The sequence below is a fragment of the Canis lupus genome, chromosome 18 (assembly GCF_011100685.1).
Source record: "Canis lupus familiaris isolate Mischka breed German Shepherd chromosome 18, alternate assembly UU_Cfam_GSD_1.0, whole genome shotgun sequence".
Classification (NCBI taxonomy): Eukaryota; Metazoa; Chordata; class Mammalia; order Carnivora; family Canidae; genus Canis; species Canis lupus.
This window is the reverse complement of record NC_049239.1, coordinates 32,290,779-32,316,976: the sequence shown is the minus strand read 5'-3', so window position 1 is coordinate 32,316,976 and position 26,198 is coordinate 32,290,779. Positions and strand designations below refer to the sequence as shown.

Here is a 26,198-nt window from a genome sequence, read left to right as displayed (position 1 = left end):
CATCTCCCGTCCCCCACATCCTGCAGCTGCCCGCTCCCCGCGTGAGCAGGAAGGGCTGGGGTGAGAGGCAGCCCCGCGGGCACCCAGGAAAGCTCTGGATGGATCCTGCTCTGGGCCGGGGTGGCCCCGGGGCTGGGAGGGCGGTGGGAGGAAGGGAAGCCAAGCGGAAGGCGCCCCTGGGAAGTGGAAGGTGCGGGGCAGTGAGCGGCGCAGAGCCCGGGCAAGTCCCGGGTCCCCAGGCCACCTCGGGAGAGGAGCCCGTGTGCTCTGGCTGCAGGCGCCCAGCCCTGTGCTGGGGCGGGGGGGACTGGGTGACTCTGGGAAGGGGTGACGTTGCCCCCGTCTAATTGATGACAGGGGAGGTTCTGGAAGGATGGGGCCCTGTTTTTGTACCAAACCCCTGGCCCATCCTCTACAGTCCTGGGCTGGCACAGCTTACACCTCGTGAATCTCTGGGTGTTGGTCAGACACGCCAGGGCTCAGGTTGCAGCTCTGTCACTTTCTGGCTGTGTGACCCGGGAATCACGACCTGACGTCTCTGAGACGTTCCCACCCGTGAGGCTGAGCTCCTGGCCACGAAGCACTTGGCACATTGGTGTTTAGTCTCACGTGGAGGACGCAGGGGCCTGTGGTAGGAGGACCACACGCTGAGACCAGACTTTGAGAGTCACCGGAGTTAGAGACCCTCTGCCCACTTTCTCCCACGCAGCATCTTAGGCGTTGGGAACACAGTGATGACTGAGCAGGATACGGCCCTGCCCACCCAGTTACATTCCAGTAGGGAAGAGGTGATTGCATACAAATACGGCAGACGGTGACGGGTGGGGACAAGGGCTGTGACAGAAGATAAGGCCAGAGGAGGGAGGGGACAGATGGAGAGGCTTGGCGGTGGCTCAGAAAGTCTTCCCACTGACACCGATCTGGGACAGGGACTTGGGTGGGATAGAGTGTGAGTCATGCAGATTCCCGGGAAGCAGCATTCAGAGCAGAGAACATGCAGCACGGGCAAAGGCCCTGGGGCAGGCATGTGCTTGGCGTGTTCTGAAACCACAGAAAGGAGGCCAGTGAGTCTGCAGCGCGAGAAGCTGGGGAGGAGCAGAAGTAGAGGCCGTGGTAGAGATTCGGACTTTATATGGTATGAGGGATGCTGCTGGAAGGTTCTGAGGAGGGGAGTGACGTGAACAAAGGCATTTGGGTTCCAGAAGTCCCACTATGCAGCTAAGGGAACAAAGGCCAGAGGGTGAGTGGCGGTGGGGCAGAGGCTCCCAAGGTGGGGACAGGGGTGGCCGAGGGGAGGGTGCGGGACCAGGACAGGCTGGGGGCTGGTATGCAGGGTGCTCCCTGGGATCAGCTATGCCTTGCGCCCCTCTTTGAGGAGTCCTTGTCCCACCAGCACTGGGAGCAGTGGGACGGAAGCCCCAGAGCCCAGGGTGCATGAAACCGCCTTCCTTCTAGGGTGCGAGGGTCCCGAGTGGTCTTGCTGAGACTTTCTGGAACCTCCAGGAGGGGTGAATGAGGTCGTGTCAGTAAAGCTGCTTCTTGGGAGCCCCTCTCCTAAGGCTTCTCTTATCAGCCTTTTCTCCGAAATTATTCAGGAAGGTTTTGCACTCGGCAGCTCCAAGGGCGCCCGCTCAGCAATTCCTGGGCAGTCAGCGTTCCCGGGCGGGCGTGCCAGCAGCCGGCTGATCCCGCAGGGGCCCGCGTGCACCCGCTCACCCAGGCCGCCTGCGCTTCCTGCACCCTGGAAGGGGCCAGCTCCTGCCCAGCGCGGGTGGCGGGTGTCAGGAGGCTCAGCAGCTGCTGAACCCCGACGGGAGCTGCTCTGCGCAGCCGGGGGTGGGGGGCTGAGGCGTTCGCTTCTCAGCGTCGGCCTCGTGAGTGGGCAGCTACAGCCACAGAGCTTCCTCCGCACCGTAGGGCCAGGGGTGCCCCTGTCTGCCGTGTAGCAAGCCAGCTTCCAGAACGTGGGGAAGGTGCTTTTCGGGAATATGACAGGTGTCCTGTCCATCTCAGCACCGAGGTTGGGGAAGTAGCCATGTCCCCCCATGAACATGTCTCTGAAAGCCGCTCAGAAGTCCCATACCGCAGCCGTCAGTCACAGCTAGGCTCTGTAGGGGCGCCCAGGTGGCTCAGTCGGTTAAGCATCCAGCTCTTGATTTCGGCGCAGGTCATGGTGTCAGGGTTGTGAGATGGAGCCCACGTCGGGCTCTGTGCTGGTGGCGGAACCTGTTTAAGGTTCTCTCTCTCCCTCTACCCCTCCCCCTTCCTTCCCTTAAAAAATAAATAAATAAAATAAAATAAAATAACTAGGGTTTGTTGAGTGTGTACTGTGTGCCAGACCCTGTTCTAAATTTTTTAAATGTATTTTCTCTTTTTATCCATAATCAACCTATGATTATGGGTGGGTTCTACTGTTATCCTGTTTCACAGATGAGGGCACAGAGAGGTAAAGTAACCTGATCTAGGTCACACAGCTCATAAGTGACAGAGCCGAGAATTATATCTAAACAATTCGGCTTCCAGGGACGCCTGGGTGACTCAGCCGTCGGCCCAGGCCGTGACCCTGGAGTCCTGGGATCGAGTCCCACATCGGGCTCCCTGCATGGAGCCTGCTTCTCCCTCTGCCTGTGTCTCTGCCACCCTCTCTCTGTGTGTCTCATGGATAAATAAATAAAATCTTTTTAAAAAATAAATAACTGAGGCATTGGACCACGTGGTCCAGTTACTTCATCTGCCTGGGTTCCCATTTCCTCTTCTGTAACATGGTCTGCTTCATAGGCTGGCGTACACGCCATTACAAACTACACAGGCTGGATGGCTTAAAACACTAGAAGGGTATTTGCTCGCTGTTCTGGGGGCCAGAGGCCCCAGATCAGAGCCCTGGCAGGGCTGGCCCTTGGTGGGGGCTCTGAGGGGAATCCATCCGTGCATCTCTCCTGGCTCCTGGCGTCTGCCTACCATTGTGGACAGTCCTTGGCTTGGGCTGCACGACTTCCGTCTGTGCCTCCACTTCACACAGCCTACTCCCTCATCTGCATTGTGTCTTCTCCTTTTCTCTCTCTCAGGACACTCCTCATCGGATGGAAAGCCCACTCATTTCAAGATGGTCTCATCTTGAGAGCTCTCCCTTAGTTTCATCTGCAGAGACCCTTAGTCTAAATAGAGTCTGAGATTCCAAATGGACATATCTTTGGGGGGGACGCCATCGAACTTGCAGTAGATGGTGTAAAGGATTATAAGAGTGAATATAATACAACACAGAAGATGCTGCCAATAGGGCAAGAACTGCTGTCATCGTGATAATATTATTATTACTGTGTTTCCAAGTCCAAAGCAAATATGGTTGGTGGTGATGGTTGGTATTATTAATGTTCTTATTTTGAATCAGGAGTAGGGTACAGGTCACATGGCAAATAGTGTTTCTCTGCCCGGCCCTGGACTTTTCCCCATACCTCCGAGGGTTGGTGCTGGGAACCCGAGGCAGGGGACCCTGTGGAGTCTGAATGCCTGGCTGACGAGGGCTATGTGAGCCATTGAGGGTCCTTGGTTTGAGAACTGAATTTTACAAGAATCACACAGTGACACAGACAGGAGGCTGAAGATGGAAAGAGCCCCACGAGGCAGTTTGTCTTCCTGGCCTGGGCGTGGATGTGGCTACGCAGATGGAGCCCAGAAGCAGAGGCTGGAGAAACACCACATGGCAGAAATGGACCACATGTGCTGGCTCTGTGTGGACAGAGTAAAGGAGAGAGATCAAGACAACCCGAATGCTCAGACCCAGGAGAACAGATGGCTGAGGGAATGACCAACATCTGGGAGTCTGTCCTAAGAAATTGCATCCGTGGCCACAGGTCACTAATTTATTCAACAGCTGTGTTGAGCACCAACGGTAGAATGGTCGAGAAAGCGAGCCTGGTCCCACCCTCGTGGCTCTCACGGTCTGTTTGGTCTACCTGTGTGTTGCTGGAGCGTGGCTGGTAACAGCAACAACAACAGCAAAGACCGGGAAGCCACCTACGTGTACCTCGGCAGGGTGTTAGTCGTAGCTGTGATGCATCTATAGACTGGGATCCAACACAGCTACTCGTTAACAAAGGTGTGGGCAGGTGGGGAGAGATGTCCGTGCACGGAAATATCTGCACGGCAGGAACAAAAGTACTTGTGTGTGTGGACGCACGTAGAGAATAGTTTTGAAGGGTACACCCTGCAGATCAAGAAACTACGGCCAGTGAGCCAAGATGCTGCCTGTTTATGTAAATGAAATTTCATTGGGACACAGCCGTCCTCTTTCGCCGGTGGAGCTCGTCTGCAGCTGACTTGGTATGACAGCATGAAGCTGAGTGGTCGTGACTGAAGCTGTGTGCCACGGAGCATGAGATATCTGCTACCCAGCCCTTGATGGAAAAAGCTGGCCAGAAGTCTACACTAGACTACGTTCTAGTAGGTTTGGAGGAGGGAGGGCAATGAACATTTCTTTTCTTTTTTTTTTTTTAATTTTATTTATGATAGTCACAGGGAGAGAGAGAGAGAGAGAGAGAGGCAGAGACACAGGCAGAGGGAGAAGCAGGCTCCATACACCGGGAGCCCGACGTGGGATTCGATCCCGGGTCTCCAGGATCGCGCCCTGGGCCAAAGGCAGGTGCCGAACTGCTGCGCCACCCAGGGATCCCTGAACATTTCTATTTTGCATTTAAGTTTAATGAATTTTTAAATTTTTATTTATTTATTCATGAGAGACCCTGAGAGAGAGGCAGAGACACAGGCAGAGGGAGAAGCAGGCTCCGTGCAGGGAGCCCTATGCGGGACTCAATCCCGGGATCATGAGATCATGACCTGAGCTGAAGGCAGACACTCAACCACTGAGCCACCCAAGTGCTCCTTAATGAATTTTTTTTATCCCCTACACACACACTCTTAATGAATTTTCATAATCAGAAAGTTCAGTTGGGGAAAAAATAACAAAAGCATACAGGACTCACAACACCTAATTTTGAGACTTACTGTAAAGCCCTGTTACCAACACACGTATACGCATGAAGGTTGGTATATGGTTCAATCAGACAATAGAGAATCTAGAAATAGACCCAGACTTGTATGCTCAATTGATTTTCAGTGCTAAGGTAATTCAATAGGAAAGCATAGGCTTTCAGAAAACAAATGGTGCTGGAACAATTGATTATCCAAAGGGAGAGGGGCAGAGAACATTAAACTTCACTTCGTACCATAAACAAAAATTAATTTGCAGGTGGATCCGAGAAGTAAACGTAGGAACTAAAGCTGTGAAGCTGCTACTAGGCAAAGGTTTCTTGGATAGAGTACAAAAAACAGGACGTAAGAGAGATCATGAATACAATAGACTTCATAAAAAAAATTTTTTTTAAAAACGCTCACCTTCAAAAAGACTCTGTGAAGTAGAGGAAGAGACAAGCCACCAACCGGGAAGAAAATACTTGCAAAGAGCATTTCTGGAGAAGGGCTCGTATCCTTGAACATACAAAGGATCCTCGCCTGCTCACTAGGTAGTCAACCCACCAGATTTTAAAATGGGCAAGAGATTTGAAGAGACACTTTAGCAGGGATGCCTGGGTGGCTCAGGGGTCGAGCATCTGCCTTCGGCTCAAGGTGTGACCCCGGGGTCCTTCATCGGGCTCCCCGCAGGGAGCCTGCTTCTCCCTCTGCCTGTGTCTCTGCCTCTGTGTCTCTCATGGATAAATAAATAAAATCTTTAAAAAAAAAAAAAAAAAAAAGAGAAGGACACTTAAGCAAAGAAGATCTCCAGGTGGCATATCAGCACGTGAACAGAGGCTCGACATCATTAGCCCCCGGGAAATGCAACGTAAAACCAGCCAGCCACCGCTTCACACCTGCTAGAAGGGCTGCGGGTGAAGACCAGCCCCCTGCAGTGCTGGTGAGGGTGCAGAGGTCTGGGGGGAGGCAGGATGCTGGGGCCACCTTGAAGAAACGGGCAGAGGTTCTTATAAAGTTAAACATACCCCTCCCCTGCGATCCGGCGGCCTCACAGGAAATAGGAAAATGTACATCCGTGCAGAGACCTACACTCCAGAAACTGGAAACAACCTGGTTCCCTCCATCAACATGAACTGTGATCCCTGCATGCAACGGAACATGACTCCACATTCTGAGGGAGGCGGTGCTGATACCCAGAAGAGTGGGTGAACCTCAGAAGCATCATGCCAAGCGGAGGAAGCAGATGCTACAGGCTACGTCCTGTATGATTCCAGTGACAAGCCTTGCTGGAAAAAGTGAATCTGTCTGGACAGAAAACAGAAGAGTGTTTTCCAGGGGCGGTGAATGGACTGCAAAGGAGCCCCAGAGACCTTCTGGGGAGGGATGCAGAGGGACGGCTGGAAAGGTTCAGGTCTCGTGTGTGATCGCAGTTATGCAGCTGGTCGTTCTGTGAAACTCCTCTAACCACATATTTTTAAAAGGGGGCATTGGATTGTGTGTCAACTACATATACTTCAGTCAATCTGACTTTTTATTTTATTTTTTTTAAGATTTTATTTATTTATTCATGAGAGACACACAGAGGCAGAGACACAGGCAGAGGGAGAAGCAGGTTCCCTGCGGGGAGCTCAATGCAGGGCTCAATCCCAGGACCCCAGGGTCACGCCCTGAGCCAAAGGCAGGCACTCAACCACTGAGCCACCCGCCCCCTAACCTGACTTTTTAAGATACGTAATCTGGAGTAAAATAGGCTTTAAAAGGCACACCGGAGTTGATCTTCCAGAAGAGTGGTAAGGAGTCTTTTGGAATGGGCAGTTAACATTCCAGAACAGGACTCCAGAGGTGAGGTGGGAGGCATTGGTGCCATCCTTGGGAAGTGTGAGCCAGTGGGGGTTCTCGAATGAGTGAGTGAGTGAGTGAGACCCCGAGGGGTCCTCACGTTACAGGGGAAGGCAGAACGAAAACAAACTGAGACATCCCCTTCAGGCTAGGCCGTACCACAGGTGGTGGACAGTAGGCATGGTTTTAGAAGGGACAACACACGACAAGGAGTAGAACGTAGGAAGGGTCAACACATCTCCCTTCACCTCCATTCTCCACCTAGCGAGCTACCGGCGTTACCAGTTCTGTGTGTTTGCCTAGAAATAGTGCATGTGATGAACTTTGCTGCTTCTCACATATCAACGTATCTTTCAGATTTTCCGCACAAGTATATACAGAGCTGCCCTAATTTTGTAAACAGGTGTGGTATTGTATGGACGCGCCATGGTTAGTTCGGGCCGGCCGCAGCTGGTAGGTAGATAGATGTTCAGGTCGCTTCTGATCTGTGTGCTATTACAAGTGGTGCCTCAGTTCATACTAATATTAAAAAGCGATTTCTCGTCTGTGTGAGTCTGTCTATTAAATAGAATCTTGAGAGCGGGATGGCCGGGCCAGAGGACACGTATGTTCTTATTTTGATGTGTAAACCACCACCCTGAGTTGTACCGGTTCACCCTCCCTCCCCCCCACCAGCCGTGCGTGAATAATTTACACCTATTTTCCCAAGACCCAGGGGGCATAGTGGGAACTCCAGCTTTGCCTTTGCCAGTGTGGTAGGTGAGAAACTGTATCTTACAGGAAATGTGATTTGCTTCTGGAGGAAGGACTATTTTAGAAGCCAAGGAACACCAGGTCTCCAGCGTCAGCTGCCCTTGGGCCTCCGTCAGGCCAGCCCGTGCCTGTGAGTTGGAAAAAGGTGCTCGTCCTCGGGACCCTCGACTGGCATCTGCAGGAAAACTGTTGTGATCACTGCAAATCTGCGATGGCTCTGAGGCAGAGGACAGCCTGGAGTCAGGACAGCGCGGCCTGCTCTCCCACAGGCAGCAGCAGGAGCTCCTGGCGGTTTTGTGAGCGCGCTGGTCTCTGGGCGGTAACCAGATCGCCTGCAATTAGTGCCGTGGAAGCGGCAGCAGCGGGACAGGAATCCAGGCCGTCTGACAGTGGAGCGTGAGGGCATCAGCTTGAGGGGCGGCCAGAATAAATGGAAACTTCATTATCCGTGGATTATGCACTTAGAACTCAGGTCCCAGGCAACTCTGATATTAGTAATTTGGCCAGCGGGCTCATTAAGCTCTTAAGAAAAGTGAATCTAGTTAATGAATTAATACAAGATGACATTTTACATACAGAGCAAGAACGAGACCAGGCTCCACTGAATTATGGAACATCATAATTTCTCGTGTAAATGTGATTGCCGCTTCTCGCCTGCCAAAGTGGGCAGATCTGGAGAGAACCTGCTTTCGGAGACGTAAATGAGACTGTTAAGATTTGCAATCATTTCATATCCCATTCATTTTAAAGCGCTCCCTCTTGCACGCTTAAAACTTCGAGTGGTTGCACGGAAGTCAGTGTCTTAAAATTTCCGGACCTGTTTGTTTCCTGAAGGCGGTTCCACCGGCTTTTCATTTATTAGGAGACACATCTCTCTAAAAAGAAATGCACTCAGTCCCTACTCCCTTCTCCATTCTGTGCCCTCACCAAGGGGACTCTCTCCCCGCCTCTGCCTCTGGTCCAGAGAAGTTGGGGAGGATAAGGGAAAAGAACATGAGCACTCAGAATTAGCATTAGCCAGTTTGGAATGATGGAAAGTTCTAGAGACGGGTGGCGGTGAACGTGAATGTACTTCATGCCACTGGACTCTTAAAAATGGGGAGAATGGGAAATGTTGTAAGCTATGTATATATTTTACCACAATGAAGAAGCAAGAAAAGAGACACCCGGGTGGCTCAGCAGTTGAGCATCTGCCTTCTGCCCAGAGCGTGATCCTGGAGACCCAGGATGGAGTCCCATGTCGGGCTCCCTTCATGGAGCCTCCTTCTCCCTCTGCCTGTGTCTCTGCCTCTCTGTCTGTGTCTCTCGGGAATAAATAAATAAAATCTTTATATAAAAATAAAAAGTGAGAAAACCTGGCCCTAACTGAGGGCAAACCTTGGCCAGGCATAGTATTTTACCCTATAACCCAGGAATCCAGGACCTGGCTACTGTGATTCACCTGCCGCCGCCGCCGCCCCCGTTTTAAACTTAGAGGGCCTGAGGCTCCCAGGAGCGCAGCCACTTGCTTGGGCAGCAGCTAGAAATGATGGCCCCAGGACTCAACCCCTCGACTCTGTGCTGGAGACCACAAAATAAAGAGGATGTTTTATTTTAAGCCTGAGCTCTGAAGCAGAACACACACACACGTGCATGCCTGCTCCCATCCAGTTTTTAGTCCACTGCATTGAAAGCAGACACGACTCCAGCAGCACCCCCAGAGTGCCACAGCTCACTGTCTCCGAAAGAGTCCCAAGCCTGCCCCCCCACACACACCAAAGGTCTGCAGCGTGCTCTGCATTTCTGCATTTGGTCTAGGACCTTTCTGTCATCATCGGAAGCATGGCCTACAGGAGCATCGAAGCTTCTCGCCCCTGTTTGAGTGTGGCCGGAAAGGGAATGAACATGAGGCCTGGAGCTTGAGGGGGAAGGCTCTTCGTTTGTCTGCGATTGAGGGTGTTTTGAGAGTCGAGAGATGTTTCGATCAGGAAAGGAGAGATCGCCAGTTTCCCAGCGCGTGGTTTTTCTGATGGACAAATACCTGGGTTTGAGGCCTCGCTCCTCTACTTGCATCTTATGTGAACTTAGGCAAGTTAATTCACCTCTGAGTCCATTTGCTGTCTGGGAAATAGGACTGATAAAATAATAATAGGACCTGCCTTACTGAGGTGCGCCAACACACAGGTATTTTTCGCACTGAGTTGAAGGCATGTGTTGAGTGCCCGCTCTGTGTCAGGCCCCATCCTGCGTCCTGGGGATACTGTGATGAATGGGACAGGTGCACGTCTATAAACAAGGGATCAGTGAAGCTTGGCCCAGCTCCAGGACACGGGGCCCGAGCAGAAGGCGGTCGCTACGGCTACTACTTCACATCTGCATTTTTCCTGTATATCCACTGAAACCTCACAGCTTCAGAGGGAGGGGGAACAGGCCCAGGAAGTGGCCACCAGATTTGCTCACTTGGGCTGTGTTTATTCTTCCAACTGGGCCACGACAGTGGGTGGTTGTGGTTCTTCTGCAGAGATGAGAGGTCCCTGGCTCTCTGAGGAGGGACCGAGCTGGTTTCCTGGGCCAGCCTGGGCCGTGTCTTGGTTACCAAGTGTGTCCCACTGACTGGGAAGCCCTTCACCTGAGTATTGGGAGCATGGCTTATTAGTACACTTGGAGAGGAGGGTGTTGGCAACCTAAGGGGGTAGGATGGGTCCCAGACTTTTGCCTGAAGGTCTTAGAGGGATGCTTGCAGGTTAGCTAGCGGGTCTGGTTAGAGGGCGCAGGACACACAGTGTGAGGGACAAGCCTCTGATGTCAGACCACTGGGCTCAAATCACACATGGCTCTTTACCTCCTAACTCTGTGACCCTCATCAGGGGGCCTAGACTCTCTGAGATTCACCTTCCTCATTTTAAAAAGAAGGCAGTGACAGCACCTAATTCCTAGAGTTGCTGTGAGGCAAGCAGAGGGGATAAAGCACATGTTTGCCTGTTTTGAGCACATACCACATGGCACCGTGTGTCTGCTCTTGTCCTGAGTGCCCCATCACTATTCGCTGATTTCATGCTCACGACAGCCCAGTCAGGTGGGCACTGTTACTATCTCTGTTTTATTGATGAGGAAGTCACAGCATGGAGACGTTGCCACTTTACAAGGGGCACATAGTAAGTTCCAGAAGGCACAGAAGCTGGGATTGGAACGTAGTCTGGCTCCAGAGGCCGTGATGGTAGCTTATGCTGTGCTGTGCTGGCTCTCAATCTGGAAAGCCTGGCATAAGGCCTGGTGTAAAAATAAACACTCTGCAGACATGAGGAACCCGGATGCACCGACCGGTATTCCTCAGATGTTATATTACAAACTTCTGGTGAGTTTCTAGCAAATTTCCAGCCCTCCGCAACCATTAATCCATTTTCTGTCTTTATAAATTTGCCTTTCCTGAACATTTCATGTAAATGGTATCCTACAGTACTTGGCCTTTTGTGTTTGGCTTATTTGGCATGGCGTAACGTTTTTTGAGGTTCATCCATGTTATAACACATATCAGTACTTTTGATGGCCAAATAATATTCCAAGGTGTGGCTTTCCCACATTTTACTTATCCCTTCACCAGTCCCTGGACATTGGTGTGGTTCCCACCTTCTGGCTGCTGCTGTTGCGAATTACGTCGCTACGAACATTTGCATCCATTCCCTGGGACGGACTTGAGCGGAAGAGTAAACCAAAATGCTAACTAACCTCTCTCCTTCTGTCTCCCCTCTGGGTTTCTCAGAACCAGGCAGCGGGCAGGTGTTTGTGACGTCAGAGAACCAGCTTGTGTACTACCCCAGCATCACCTACGCCATCATCGGCAGCTCTGTCATCTTCGTGCTGGTGGTGGCCCTGCTGGCGCTGGTCTTGCACCACCAGCGGAAGAGGAACAACCTCATGACGCTGCCTGTGCACCGGCTGCAGCATCCCGTGCTGCTCTCCCGCCTGGTGGTCCTGGACCACCCCCACCACTGCAACGTCACCTACAACGTCAACAACGGCATCCAGTACGTGGCCAGCCAGGCCGAGCAGAACGCATCGGAAGTGGGCTCCCCACCGTCCTACTCAGAGGCCCTACTGGACCAAAGGTGCGTATGCCGGGTAGCAGAGGTGGGGGGAGGGAGGTTATTGATGGGGAAAGCAGAGTATGTGCCTGCACCTGGGATCCCAGGGCTTGCCAGGAGCCTGCCAGTGGTTGATCCCAAACAGTGGGGGCCCCCTAGGCCCCAGGGCCCCTCGCTGGAGCGGGGCAGCCTCCACCCGGGCCCCCCAAAGCCCCCCATGGGTCACTGCCGTCGGGCACGTGGCAGCACCGCACACCGACCGTTTTCCGGTCCCTTGATCTTGGTGCAGGGGCAGGGGTCCCCCGAGACCTCGGATGGCCGTCCTGCGGGGTGGGCAGCAGCAAGCCGCAGACAGGACCTGGGCTCCTGACCCCCGGCCCCCCACCGCCCCCGCCTCTCCCTTTGCAGACCCGCCTGGTACGACCTCCCTCCGCCGCCCTACTCCTCGGACACCGAGTCCCTGAACCAAGGCGACCTGCCCCCCTACCGCTCACGCTCCGGCAGCACTGACAGCGCCGGCTCCCAGGGGGCCAGCAGCCTGCTGAGCGCCGACGACAGCAGCCCCCCCGACGGCGCCGCGGGCCCTCGGGACCCGGAGCCTGGCCAGGCCGCTGCCCGCGTATGAACCCGGCACTTCCAGAGTCCACGTGGGCTCATCTGCTCCGACTGTTACCATCCTGACAACGCCCGCTCGTGGGAAGCCCCTTGGGGCGCCTCCAGGAGGGATGTGGGGTGTCAGCATCCCTCCTTTCCCCTGCCCGCCCCCTCCCCGCCCCAGATTTCAGGGATAGTCTTTAGAGGGAGGCCTGGCGTTTCTCCGGCCTCGGGGTGACCTGATACACGGTGCAGCTCTGCTGGGCGGCCACTCGTCCGTCGGGGCCCAGGATCACGACCTCACTCGTCACCTCGCCCCTCTGCTACTGGCGGCGTCCCGCCAAACAGGCAGCCCTAGATTGCAGGTGGGGGACAACGTGGTGCTTCCGCATCGTGTCGCATGTTCCGAAGGGCAGGAGACGCTGGACCGCACTCCCGGGGGGCCGCTACCTCACAGCTCCGTTGGGGTTTGGGCCGATGATCGCCCAGGAGGCCCTCAGGCTGGCCGCCCTGGCACGAATGCAGGTGAGCGCCACACTCTGCCCGCGCTGTCCTGCAGGCCGCCCTCGTGCACTGGAGGCGGCGGCCCGAGGACACGTCGGCCCTGACGTACACCCTTCAGCCATTGGCAGTGCCGGTGTGGTTCTCTGACCGACTCTGAAACCCCCGACTCTGGCCGGATTCGGGCTTTAAAAGCTTGCCCAGGAATCCTCACTGTGCGTTTTCTCCGGCAGCGTCTGGCATCAGCCTCATCCCAAAGTAGGCAGGGAGCCCCTGCCATAGATTCATACGCGTACTCAGCTCCTAACATGCCTGGGTCTGCTTCGGTCCCCAGTCCTTCCCTGGCTTCTGGACTGTCACTGCAGCCCTTTCCCCCAGCTGTGACCTGCCCAGAGCCAAGGGGTGAGGGCCCAACTTGAATTGGCCAAAAATTGGGTCTGGTCCACACCCGGCCTGTCTTGCCCACTCCTACAGCCTTCCACACTCGCTTCCTACGTGACTGTAACACCCAGAAGTCGTTTTACCTGTGCATTTGGACCTGAGGCCACTGTGGTTTCTGACACACCCAAGAACCATATTCAGTACCTCCCACCAGAGCTCCTGGCTCCCTGTGCTGCACACACTCCCCTTCCCAGGGCCCAGAAACCAGCACCCTGATTTAGGGTTAGGGTTAGGGTTAGGGTTAGAGTCAGGGTCAGGCTTCTTCTGACTTGCCATAGTTCCTCCTCTAAAAGACGTGGACAGTAGACAATTTGGAGTCAAGATTTGCCATTCGGACTTTTTTTTTTTTAATCTCTTAGAAATGCATTTGAAACAGTGTGTTTGTTTTTTCCCTTCTAGTTAAGGGATTATTTATATGTATAGGAAAGCTGTCTGTCTGTTTGTTTTTCCCTTAGTGAGGTCCAAAGAGAGATGCAAACAGAGATCACACCTTTGTCCCGCTAAGCCTTGATACGAAGTCACACTCCCGGCTGACCCGTGTACCAGGCGTGTGTGCATTGTTGCACTTTGAGTTATTATTTATCGAGTTCTTGAAGGATGCAGAAAGAGGGATGCCTTTCTCCCTCGGTTCAGTCTCTGTGTTTATGCTAGCTTTCCTCTTCTTCCTCTGTGGCCAGCCCGCCACGGGGCCCACTCCCTGGAGAAATAGTGGGTAGAAGCGTGGGCGTTAGTTGGCAAGAAACCACGCTTGACCCATGGGGGCGCAAAACTGGAACCAGGTGGGACCAGTCCAGGCAGCTCTCACCCCTTCAGGACTTCTTTCCACAGTAGAAGAAATTTTCAGCCACCTCCGTGATGCACATTTTAATGAAGCCTGCAGGAGTGGGGGACGACGTGGCATTTAGTGATCCTATTCTCTGGACTTTTTTTTTTTTTTTTTTAATCCAATCCAAACTGTGTTAGAGGAAAGCTAACCACTTGGCGATTTCTTTTTTTCTTTTTTAAGTTAAAAAAAAAGGAGCCTAGTTGCGTCTTTCATTTTTTTAAATAACATTTGAGTTATTTTCCGAGTAATCCAATAAAAAAAAACTTTTGATGGCAGCCAGAGTGTGTTAGGAACCCTGGCTGAGCATTTCATCTCCTGTGAGTCAGAATGGCTTTATTTTTTCTCCCTTTGATGGGCCCGTGCTTCTTTCTGGTATTTTGGAAGTTGTTTAGAGGAAGGGATTCTAATTTTAATTAATTGTGCAGTGAATTAATCTCACTCGCTTTTCTGCTTCCAGGCATCTTAGGAAAAACAAATGGTCTTAGTAGATAAGAAAGCCTATTAATGTTTTTTTTTAAATAAACACAGGGACATTTTTATTATAGATGTGATTTTTTTAATGAATCTTCTTAAAAAATATATAAATAGGACACCAAAGCTGCAGGGATATTTTTCCTGTTTTTTTGTTGTTTTTTTTTTTTTTTTTAATCTCCCTTCTCTAGATGGCAAATAAGTGGCCAGCAATATTTTTTTAACTCATTCCATCCAGGATATTTTTTAGACATTGCCTAAATCTACACCAAGCAGAAAACCATCGCTGCTCTTTTTTCTCAAATGAGACCAGCAAGTTCTTTTTATTTTAGAGTTAAAATTCACATCACAGTAACCTATGGCTTATCCCCTGACTCAACTCCCTACTCTGAAATTGACTTGTTTAAAAAAATGCTGCAAAATGGTTGACAAATAGTGTGCGATGTTCAAAGTTGATGTAAACTGGAAAGTTTGTGTGGTTGCTTTTTGTGTTTTGGCTAGGTTTTGGTTTGGGTTTTTGTTTTTGTTTTTTTTAATTTTTATACTTTCAAATAAACTTGCAGTTTCATTCTTTCTATTGGTGTGAATGTTTCTTAACCCATGTCTGGCCTCTGTGGCATTACGAAGAGTGAACGGTCACATCTCATGGCTTCTGGAGTGAATTTATGCTATCCTAAAATGAGAAAAAGGAAGAGTATAGTGACGGGACCTCAAAATATGGTGATAGCTTGTGTGGCTGAAATACAGAAGTGAAGTCACGGACACCAGTTAGTATCATGGGCCCCCAGGATGTCAGTTCAGAAGATGGACATTAGTTTCTGTCACTAGGATGCCATTTGAGGGAAAAGGACAAGTGACTGTGACAGCTGAAACAGGTTCTGACCACATATTCAGGGGCACTCAATAGCCCTTGCACAGGTAGGCTGGTCATTAGTTTTGAATCCCATTGGCTCAGACTGGCCCCACCAGTGATGGTAACTTCTTTTTATGCTTCTCTTAGTCTCATTTTGGAACCATGTGCTAATTGATGCTACATGAATAGTTTCCACAGAAAGTCAAGATGCCCAAGAGATCACCCATGAACAGGAGAAATAACCCTGGCCTTGGCCAAGATTGAACTCCACATGGATTTCTAAACATAGAATGCACAGAACTAAGGTTTAGGTCATGCATTCGTCCCCAGGGGTCTCAAAAAAGAAGACTGGGCTATCAGAGAGTGGTATCCCAAGTATATGCCAGGCCATGTCCTGCCCCAAGTGGTCTAGGGTAGACCTTCCCAAGCAGTTGGTCAAGGTTTGTCAAGATATCAACTCCTCATCTCTGAGAGAACCATTCTTTACTGGGTGGCAGGATGGAACAATTGAAAAGCACTAATCTAGAGCAAAAATAAGTAAACATTTTGTGTAAAGGGCCAGATCCTAAATATTTTTGGCTCTACAGCCATATGGTCTCTATAGCAATGACAAAAGCAGCCATAGATGATAAATAAGTGGGTGTTGGTGTGTTCCAATAAAACTATTTATGTAGGGATCCCTGGGTGGCGCAGCGGTTTGGCGCCTGCCTTTGGCCCAGGGCGCGATCCTGGAGACCCGGGATCGAATCCCACGTCAGGCTCCCGGTGCATGGAGCCTGCTTCTCCCTCTGCCTGTGTCTCTGCCTCTCTCTCTCTCACTGTGTGCCTATCATAAATAAATAAAAAATTAAAAAAAAAATTTAAAAAAAAAAAAAAAAAAACTATTTATGTAAATAGGCAGCTGGCTGAATTTTAGCCCATGGGCTAGAGTTCCCCAACCCTTGATAGAAAAGAGCATTCCATGGGCAGCCCGGATAGGTCAGCGGTTTAGTGCTGCCTTCAGCCCAGGGCATGATCCTGGAGACCCGGGATCAAGTCCCACGTCGGGCTCCCTGCATGGAGCCTGCTTCCCCCTCTGCCTGTGTCTCTGCCCTCTCTCTCTCTCTCTCTCTCTCTCTCTCTCTCTCTCTCTCTGTTTCTCATGAATAAATAAATAAAATCTTAAAAAAAAAAAAAAAGCATTCCTACATTGGATTCATGAATCCAAACCTCAGAAGCATCCTAGAAAAGAAAAGGTATGTTAATGGCCTGGAATATTAGAAACCTTGAAAATGGCGCTAATCTCCAAAAAAAATTAAAAATAGAAGAAGCTATGAGACAAGCAATTCAAGGACCTGTAAAATTAATTTTAATTGACCCTATAAGCTCTTTTCCAGTGAATAAGAAAATAACAAGATCAAGATGAGTAGAGGCTTTCCCAATGAGGTCCTCAACATTAGGTTTGAATGCAGAGGTCCGAGTCAAAAAATTACTCTCACTACGGATTCTTTAACATGATAAACTGACACAACAGTCTGTCTTTTAGAGAAAAGTCCATGGGAATGAGTGCTCTGAGAAGTATTGTCCATATTCTCCACTTAGCTTGCCACCCGGAGGCAAGGCAGTAGATTCAAAAGGAAAACTATTAAAAACAAGGAGCTTCAGATGCCTACCGTGGAGGTGTGATAAGTGCCCCCAGTGAGATCCTCAGGAAAGATGTCAGTGAGAAGATGTGCTGAGTCCCTTGACATCCTATGGTTAGGAAAGATCATAGGATCACCCCCCCCCAATAACCCCCAAGTGATAGAAATCCAAGTCACAACATGCTTAATTTTATTAAGTTTTAGAAGATATACTGGCTAATGCAAGTAAGTCCAAGGGTATGGAACTGTTGGTTTCAGGTTGAGCTGGATCTAGTTGCTCAACAGCTGTCATTAGGAATCTCTTTCTCAGCCTGAGAGCCCTGCTTTGCCCAGCATGGATGTCAGGGCTTTACATTAGGTGGAAAAGAGGATCCCAGAAGATCCAAGTTTGCAATCTTAGAAATAGAGGTACTGTCTCTCCTGGAGTCCTAGAAACCCCCTTAAATGGAGTTATGACTGGTCATCCTTGGTCATATGACCACTACCATGAGTGGGGATCAGTCTCTTGATTTCCAGAATTCCATGAAATGGGAAAGGGATGACTCCTAGTGGAGAGGCTGGCAGTAGACAAAATATCAACGTGTCTACTATAGAACCTCACCAAGAAATGGGGCCCACAACTGACTGGCACACTTTCTGGTTCACATAAGAAAATGCATATAACTACAAGCTTCAGGCAACACGGGTTTGAAAGGAGCAGAAGCAGTGTTACGGCGACGATTTCAGGAGACAACAGCCTTTCTCGAAACATGGGCAAAGTCAGTGTCAAGCTACAGGTATATTGGGCTTGGGTTGGGTATGCTTTTATGAGATCCTCTTCTGGGGGAGGCCACATGGATAAAGCCATATAAGAGGCATCCTACCTAAAGAAGCCTGAACTGTCTCCTGGGCTCCAGGACTTCCAGACCACTGGAAGTATAGAAATGGTGCGCTCATCCGACCAAGATTCATCTCCAGCTTGCACAGGATTTTCAAGTTGATGGATCAGAGATGTGTTCCCATTTTTCACCCTTGTTACACTATGCAAAGACTTAGGCTCAATTATGCATGCTGTTAATAAGCTTTCCAAATTAACCCTTTTATCTGCCCCCCCCCCCCGCAACCGAGAGCTAGGATGCACTAATATCTGAGAACCACAACTTGGAAATTCGGGGACAGCTGGTGTCACAGGAGCTGAGGGGCTGAATTCTCATCACAGTAGGTGCTTGAAGGCATGACCATGGGGGACTGACATACAGAATCGGGGCAAGCTTGTTTATTGTAATACGGCTGATGCTTCAGTCGGGCTGGGGCTGCGGGCTGAGCAAGGGTGATTCATGCTAAGTTCCGGTACAAAGCCCAAGCCATTGCTGGACTTTCCATTTGATCCTGATAAGTCATCCCAATGAGCCAGCAGAGGAAAAGGCACGTGGAGAAATCTTACGGACTTTGCTCTAAAATGGAGCGCACGCAGACAACACTTAAGGGCCAGGCCTGGAAGTAGCCACACCCCTCACTCACGTCCTGTCCCGTTGCCCAGGGTCTGGTCAGTCCCACAGCCACACCTCCTGCAGAGAGGCTGGGAAGGTAGATTGGCTATATGTCCTAGAAGAACCGGAAGAGGATTTTGACACTAGCCACCTAATGTATGTTCTTACACTTCTTTCCTCCCATAAAATACACTTGTCCCTTCCCCCAAAGAAGAAACCCAGCCAGATTCCAAATCGAATCAGATTCAATGTCCAGGATCAGTGAAAATTTCTGTCCAATCCAAATGTGACTCCTCTGATAGGACAACTACTCAACCCCACATATATTTTTTTTTATCATTTGTCTCCTTAGATTGCCTTCCTTCAACCAAATTCTCAAAATACTTGAATAACTTTCAAGTCACTCGGAATAAAAGTCAAATTGTGGTTTGCTGGACATTTACACCCTCAGCTGCCATTACCTATCCAACTTCATTTTCTACTCTTATCCACCCCCCGCTCACTGTTCCAGCTGCATTGGCCCCTTTGTTGGCTCTGGAACCCACCAGACACAACTCCCACAGGCCCTTTGCTCCTGCTATTCCTGGAACACCCATCTCCAGACACGTGCAACACTCCCTCCCATCAGAGAGCGCTCCCTCCCATCATGACCCGTGTCCTCTTAGGATCTTAACATTGCCATCTTGGGGGCCTCAGCTGTGGCCACTTGGAGACTCTTGGAAGAGAGAAATAATCAGAGCTTGCTCTTGACCAAGATCTACTTACACATAAATGATTTTGAGGGATTCCTAGATCATGGGAACTTGGAGCTTTGGGGAGTGTGTTAGAAAAGTGTAGTCTGGAAATTTAATTCGGGCCAATACTATAGTTCTCCAATGGTCAAGAGGAGAGCCAATTTAAGAAATAGAAATAACGCACGGGACCGTGCAGCACAGGACTTGGGAGGGAGGTGACACTTGAACACACACCCACGGGCGGCCTGCTCTTCCAGCGACCCCTGACGTGTGACTCCTTTGCAGAGGAACTTGAACCAGACCTTCATCTTGGAATACGTCCTGGGGTGTCAGTCTGTGAACCAGCCGAAGGGCACACCGATGTGCCTGGAGACTTCCTAGAATCGCCAATTCCTGTTCGGAAATGGTGGCATCCTTGGTTCAGAGATGAGGCACCCACATCTAGCTCAAACAGGCCGAAGAGTCGTAGAGTTATTCTAGAAAGAAAAGGAGGAGATGGCTTCCTTTTAAGTGAAAAGCAAACTGTTTAGATAACTCCTCCCCCCCAGTTGGAACTAGTTGCTGGGCAATGACTGAATGTGAGTGTCTTGACCCCACCTGCCGATTCGGCTTGAATCTAATAAGTGGCTCGTTGGAGGAGATGCCATGTGTGTGTTCCCGGTGGGTACCAGCCGGGCCCCATCGGAGCCGCTGCAGGCATCACAGGAAGAAGGGATTGGAGGTGGGGATGAGGGCCTGCACGCGTGTGGGCAGAGCCGGCGGGGGATGGCCTGATGGACCCCAGACCCACTTGCCAGCCACGCGAGCCTCATCCGGAGACAGGCAGGGAATCCCAGAGCCTACACGGCAGGTGGAGAAGCTACAGTAACTGCAACACGGTCCTGCGATGAGGGAGCCCACGGAAGGACTGAAGAGCCGTGTCTGCCCCCTCCCCCGACCCCCAAGAGTGACCTCGCTGCTGCGCTTCTGCCTCCCACACCTCATGGGAGCTCCTTTCATGGCACATTCGCCCCAGAGCCCCTCGGGGAAGGGGATTCGGGGAAGCACGGTTCCCAACCTCAGGTGAGGACGGAGTCACCGGGCACTCGGCCCACTGGGGCGACCAGGATGTCAGGCCGTGCCGTCGTTCCCAGAGCAGACCCTCCGTCCACCAGGTGAGATTCTTTTTGTAATGTAGCAAATTGGTCCAATGAGTGCAGGACCTTAAGTTCTTTGTAATTCACGAGGGAAAGGAATTTCATGTGTGACCTTTAATTTTTCTAGGTCTTCCCAATCACTGGGGTCCGCAGTTTTCAATACTGGGGAACGATCCCCTTCTATTAGTTGCTGTAACTTCTGGTGAGCCGTTTGGACAGTTTGTGTGGGGAGATAGGCTTGGCTTTGGGGCTCCTTTTACCAAAGATCTGTGCCGACCCTGAACAGAGCTTCCTGCTGCCCACTGTGGGGTCCCACGGAAACTCAAAATGGGGCACCTGTGGGTGTGGGGTGAGCAGATGGGAGTACGATACGCGCCTCCTCCCCTGACAGAAACGGCCGGTGGGTTGACTGTAGGTTTGGCCATCAAGCCAAGCAAGTTGGAAGCCAAAACACATTGGAAAGGGTAAGGCTTCTGGCCCCCTCCCCGCGGCTTCCTGTCTCCTGCTCACTAAGCCCCTCCGGGAGGCAAGTTTACTAGGGTCAGAGTCAACGGGGTAAACCTATCAGTGGGGCCATGGCAGCCCCATGGCCAGGGAACAGATTGCCCAGAGCGGGCACAAGAGTTCAGAGATGCCAGAAGGAAGAGTCATCCTTGGAGGGGGGACGTAGGTCCACTGTCTCCCCTCTGCGTCTCCTGTCCCCCTTGTCCGCATGTCTCCCTCCTCCCCTCTCCTTCCTGTCCTCTCTCCCAAGCTCTGTCCTTGCTACTGTTTCGGGAGCGGCCTCCCTCTTCGTGCTGCCTGGAGCAAGCAGGGGACTGAGCGCTCCGCGTCTAACCTGCGATCCTAATCCTTCCCTGGAAGCTCTGGAGGCCTCTACTTGGAAACTACCATAGGCCTCGTTTCGGTTTTGGCTAAGAGCCGACTTTTACTTCTCAGCCTTTACTGAGGAGCCTAGACTTTGAGAAATCACCAGACACTTGCATCTCCTGTCAAAACTTCTATCCTGGGTCCTAGCGTCTATGCTCAAACCCTGAGTTTGCAAGCCAGAAACCCCCGGGTAGTTAGTACTTAACCCACACGTACATTTTCATCGGCTCGTGGACTGTTTGTATCTGTCGCCAACGACGGAGGCTCAGGCGAATTCACACAGGTGTCCGGGCGTCTGGCCTCTCGTAAAGGAGGACATAAGCGCTCGCAACATTGGGCCTTCCCACGTGTCGGGCTCGCCCAGAGCTGAGGAGCCGCCGGCCTGTTGGCATGAACGTCTGCCCGTCACGGCCACCACTTGTCCCTGCCGTCTCCCATCCAAGCCACTTCCCTTATCTGATGGCCTGCGTGGCCCGTGTCCTCTTTGGTAGGACCTGGAGGGAGCAAGGCTGAGGAACCGGCATCCAGATTTCTACCGGCGCTTGCTTTCTGGAAAGAGCAAGTCCCCGGGGATTCAGATAGCTGCCAGCGTTGCCACTAATGAGTCTTGTCACTTTCTGGGCCTCCCTTTCCCCGTCTGGAAAATGCAAACCTGAGTTCTTCCGACGGACGTCTGTCCTGCCCAGCGCCTTTGCTAGTACGTGGGGTAAAATACACATAACACTTGATTTTAACCATTTTTTAAAGATTTATTTATTTATTTATTCATGATAGACATAGAGAGAGAGAGAGAGAGGCAGAGACACAGGAGGAGGGAGAAGCAGGCCCCATGCAAGGAACCCAACATGGGACTCGATATCGGGACTCCAGGATCGCGCCCTGGGCCAAAGCCAGGCGCCAAACCGCTGCGCCACCCAGGGATCCCCCGTTGTAACCATTTTTAAGAGTACAGTTCAGAGGCACGAACACATTCAGGTTGTCATGCGACCATCCCCACCGTCCGCCTCTGGAGCACTGTTGTTACCCCAAAGTGAGCCTCAGTCCCCATTAAACCCTAACGCCCTTTCCCGATTTTCTCGGCCCTGGCACGCGCCGGCCTCCTTTCTACCTGGGTGAATTCGACTACTCACTCTAGGGACCTCATCTAAGCGAGTGCGCACAGGATTTGTCTTTCTGTGTCTAGTTCACTTGGCATAATGTCACCCATGTGGCACCATTTCCGACTTTTTTTTAAGAATTTATTGGTGTATTTGAGAGATTAGGAGCAGGGGAGGGGCAGGGGGAGAGGGAGAAGCAGCCCCCTGCTGAGCAGGGAGCCTGAGAGTCGGGGTTCGATCCCAGGACCCCAGGATCACGACCAGAGCCGGAGGCAGGCGCCCAACCAGCTGGGCCCCCAGGCGCCCAGGGTTTCCGACCTGTGAAGGCTCAGACTCCCTGGTCGGGATCTACCAGCGTGAGTGTGTCCATTCATCCCTAGACGGGCATTTGACTTGCTGCCGTGTTCGAGGGAGGGTGGGGGCGTCTTTGCCTTCCCTTCTCTGGGGCATATGCCCACGGGGAGAGCTGGCCCCACACCCCTCCTCAGGTTGGGGAAGGCCCCTCCTAGGAGTCCTGCCTCCCCAGGGAAGAAGTGACTCATCTGTGCAGGCTCCCTGGGGACCGAGGGCCCAGGCACGGGTCCCAGGCTCAGCTCCTAGACCCTCCCCCGAAGACTTAGCTTTGAGAGAGGCTAATGTGAGGAAGGAGGCGCCTGCAGAAGGGATTGGTTCTGACGGAGGAACGTCAGGCTTCAGGCCGCAGCAGGGGCAGGCACCCAGAGGTGCTCAGCGTCCCTGGAGCCGGCCGTGGTCCCCGCACCAGAAGCCTCTGCAACAAAGCCCCCCCCACCCCGACCCCCAGCAATTATCAGTGGGGGTTGTTGTCCTACACAGGCAGCCCCAGCCCTGCTCCTCTGTTCCCCCCACAACTTCCCGAAGCCCCTTACTCAACGAATTCCTTTTCTTTTTAAACCAGCAAATTTGCAGCTGCAGTGGCTGGGAACGAGCACTGGATTGAGAGTCCACAGACCTGAGATCAAACTTCAGCTCAGCTCCCACCCCTCAGAGTGACTTCACACAATGCTGAGTTTCTTGTCCGCAAAATGGTTGTGATCGTCTCCACTTCCTTAAGCCGCAGTGAGAAACCCATGCCATCTTGCAGATGAGGTCCCTTGTGAAGGGCGATAGACACTTTATTTTATTTTTTCGATAGACACTTTAAATAGGAAGGCTTAGCAGTCTTCCTTCAGTGGGGATCCAAGCAGCTTTGGCTTTGGGTTTGTTTTTTTTGTTTTTTTGATTTCTAGATAGTGGATTTATTGATATTTTTGTTTTCTTTTTCCAGGTTTTTAAAAAGTTATTTATTTAAATTTTTTAAAAAAGATTTTATTTATTTATTCATGAAAGAGAAAGGCAGAGACACAGGCAGAGGGAAAAGCAGACTCCTGGCAGGGAGCCAATGTGGCCCTCGAACCCAGGACCTGGGATCACGACCTGAGCCAAAGGCAGATGCTCAACCACTAAGCCACCCAGGCATCCCGGTTTGTTTTTTTCTTAATTTAAATTCAATTAACATATAATGTTTTATTAATTGCAAAGGTAGAGGTCAGTGACTCATCAGTCTTCTATAACAGCCAGTGCTCATCCCATACGTGCCCTCCTTAATGCCCATCACCCAGTTGCCCCAGCCCCCAAACCCTCCCCTCCAGCAACCCTCAGTTTGTCTCCTGTGATTCAGAGCCTCTTAGGGTTTGTCTCCCTCTCTGATTTCCTCTTGTTTTGTTCCTCCCCGCCCCGTCCTCTATGACCCTCTATTTTGTTCCCTAAGTTCCACATATGGTTGAGATCATATGACTATTGTCTTTCTCTGACTTATTTCGCTCAGCATCATATCCCCTAGTTCCGTCCACATCGTTGCAAATGGCAAGACTTCATCTCTCTGATGGCTGAGTCATATTCCATTATAAATATATAGACCACATCCTCTTTATCCCTTCATCTGTCGACGGACATCTGGGTTCTTTCCACAGTTTGGCTTTTGAGGACTTTGCTGCTACACTCATTGGGGTGCAGGTGCCCCCTCGGATCACTACATCAGTATCTTTGGGGTAAATCCCCAGCAGTGCAATTGCTGGGTCGTAGGGTAGCTCTATTTTCAACTCCTTGAGGACGCTCCACACTGTTTCCCCGGGTGGCTGCACCAGCTCGCATTCCCACCCGCGGTGCAGGAGGGCTCCCTTTTCTCCACATCCTCGCCAGCATCCATCATTTCCTGTCTTGTTAACTTTAGCCATTCTGATGGGGTGAGGTGGTATCTCTGTGTAGTTTCGATCTGGGTTTCCCTGATGCCGAGTGATGGGGGGGCACTTTTTCATGTGTCTGTTGGCCATGGGTGTGTCTTCTTTGGAGCAATGTCTTGCTAAGAGATTTGGGAAACTGCATTAAGCAGACCGCATCAGGGCAAAGTCCCGAGTGCATTTGAACCCAGGAGTCTGAATTAACCCACCTAAGTGCCCTTTTGGAAATTGAGTTAACAAGTTGGTAAAGGCAGGAAGAGGAGGGAGAGATATTTAGTCGGCGACACCTGATGATCCAAATGGCCAGATGCAGAGCAGTAATGCCGACATTTATTAGTCAGCAATTTTGTGCCAAGCACTTTGCTATCATTTGTATTGGCTTAAATAATCCTCTGAATCGGTGCTTGGCGCACTGTAACTTGCACGCTGAGTCTGGCCCACCATTTGTTTTGTAAATAAAGTTTTATTGGGACACACCAATGCTCATTCATTTACTATTTCTGCGGCTGCTTTCAAGCTACAATGACAGAAAAGAGTAGCTGCAACAGAGCCCGTTTGGCCCAAAAGCCTTAAAATACTTGCTACCTGTCCCTTAATGGACAATCTTGTGGATCCTTGCTGTAAGTGAAGCCTGAGAGATGGATCTTATGATTCCACCCACTTTCCAGATTGGGAAACTGAGGGCCCGAGATGTAAAGAGCTTGTTGTAAGACCTAAACCTAGAAAGGCCTTGATTTCAGATTTGAGTGCAAAGGCCAGGCTGCAACCACTAAGTTTTAAGCTTCCGGTCATTTTGTGGCAGTGACGTCTCCTCCTGTCCATCCCCCACTCTCGGGGGAAACTGGTACATGATGGTCACTGCCTGCCTCCTTCAGATGATGGCATCAGGACTGGAGTGAAATGTCCACTTCCCACCTGCAGGCTCTCGACCGGAACTGGGTGTTGCTTCCCGAGGGATTGGTTGCTGCCTACCTGCTCTCAGATCAAGCCACCCCAAAGGCGCGGCACTGTCTGTAAATGGTACAAAGTGTGTGTTGGGTCGGGAGCTGAATCAGGGGTCGGGAGCTGAATCGGGAACCCGGGGAAACCCAGCCTGCCAGGCAGCGCTGGCTTTGTGCAAAGTCTTCCTTCCAGGAGGCACATATTCTGGGTTTCAGCGCACATCACTCTGGTGTCCGTACCCCCCCGCCTACCCCCCCCACCACGTGCATTAGGACACCCTGAGCCCCAAAGGCTGCTTTGACATTTGGCTCTAATTCTCATCTGAACACAAGGCTTCCCTGGGAGGAGTTAGTCTCTGCCGGCGAACTGCTGGTGGCCTTCACAGTGTGCTGCCCCGAAGGGCTCTCGGCCGTCCCCCGCCAGCCTGGGGACCCGGAGCGGAACACGCAGGGGCCGGGGCAGCCACGCGTGCGGATGAGCCGCCCCGCCAGGTATCTGCTCCGTTCAGTGGCCTCCTCAGCCCCTGGTTTTCCATCAACTTTGTCGTCTCCATTCTGGAGTCTTTGTGACTCCGGAAACCTTCCGGGGGGACATAGGCGGTAGGCACCGGGGTGGAGGCCCTGGCAGACGGCTCTGCCTGGAAGGGGCGTGGAGCCTGAGAGGGCAGGTGCGTGCCCGCGCCCGTGCAGAGGGTCTTCCAGGCCAGCGAATGCCGGTGGAGCGATGCGGGTTTCCAAATGACATCCCCGCGCCCTACTGCCACTCCGATCGGGCTCACGGTCAT

General features: G+C 51.6%; 1 protein-coding gene across 1 annotated transcript in view; it reads left to right on the top strand.

Annotated features, from left to right (window-relative positions):
- LDLRAD3 (low density lipoprotein receptor class A domain containing 3) overlaps positions 1-15,029 on the top strand; it is a 233,095-nt gene extending 218,066 nt beyond the window's left edge. The window contains exons 5-6 of the mRNA XM_038563024.1: positions 11,300-11,645; positions 12,030-15,029. Coding sequence (XP_038418952.1) covers positions 11,300-11,645; positions 12,030-12,246 — 563 coding nt within the window. The 3' untranslated portion in view covers positions 12,247-15,029. The remainder of the gene's footprint in view (positions 1-11,299; positions 11,646-12,029) is intronic.
- The last annotated feature ends 11,169 nt before the right edge of the window (positions 15,030-26,198 follow it).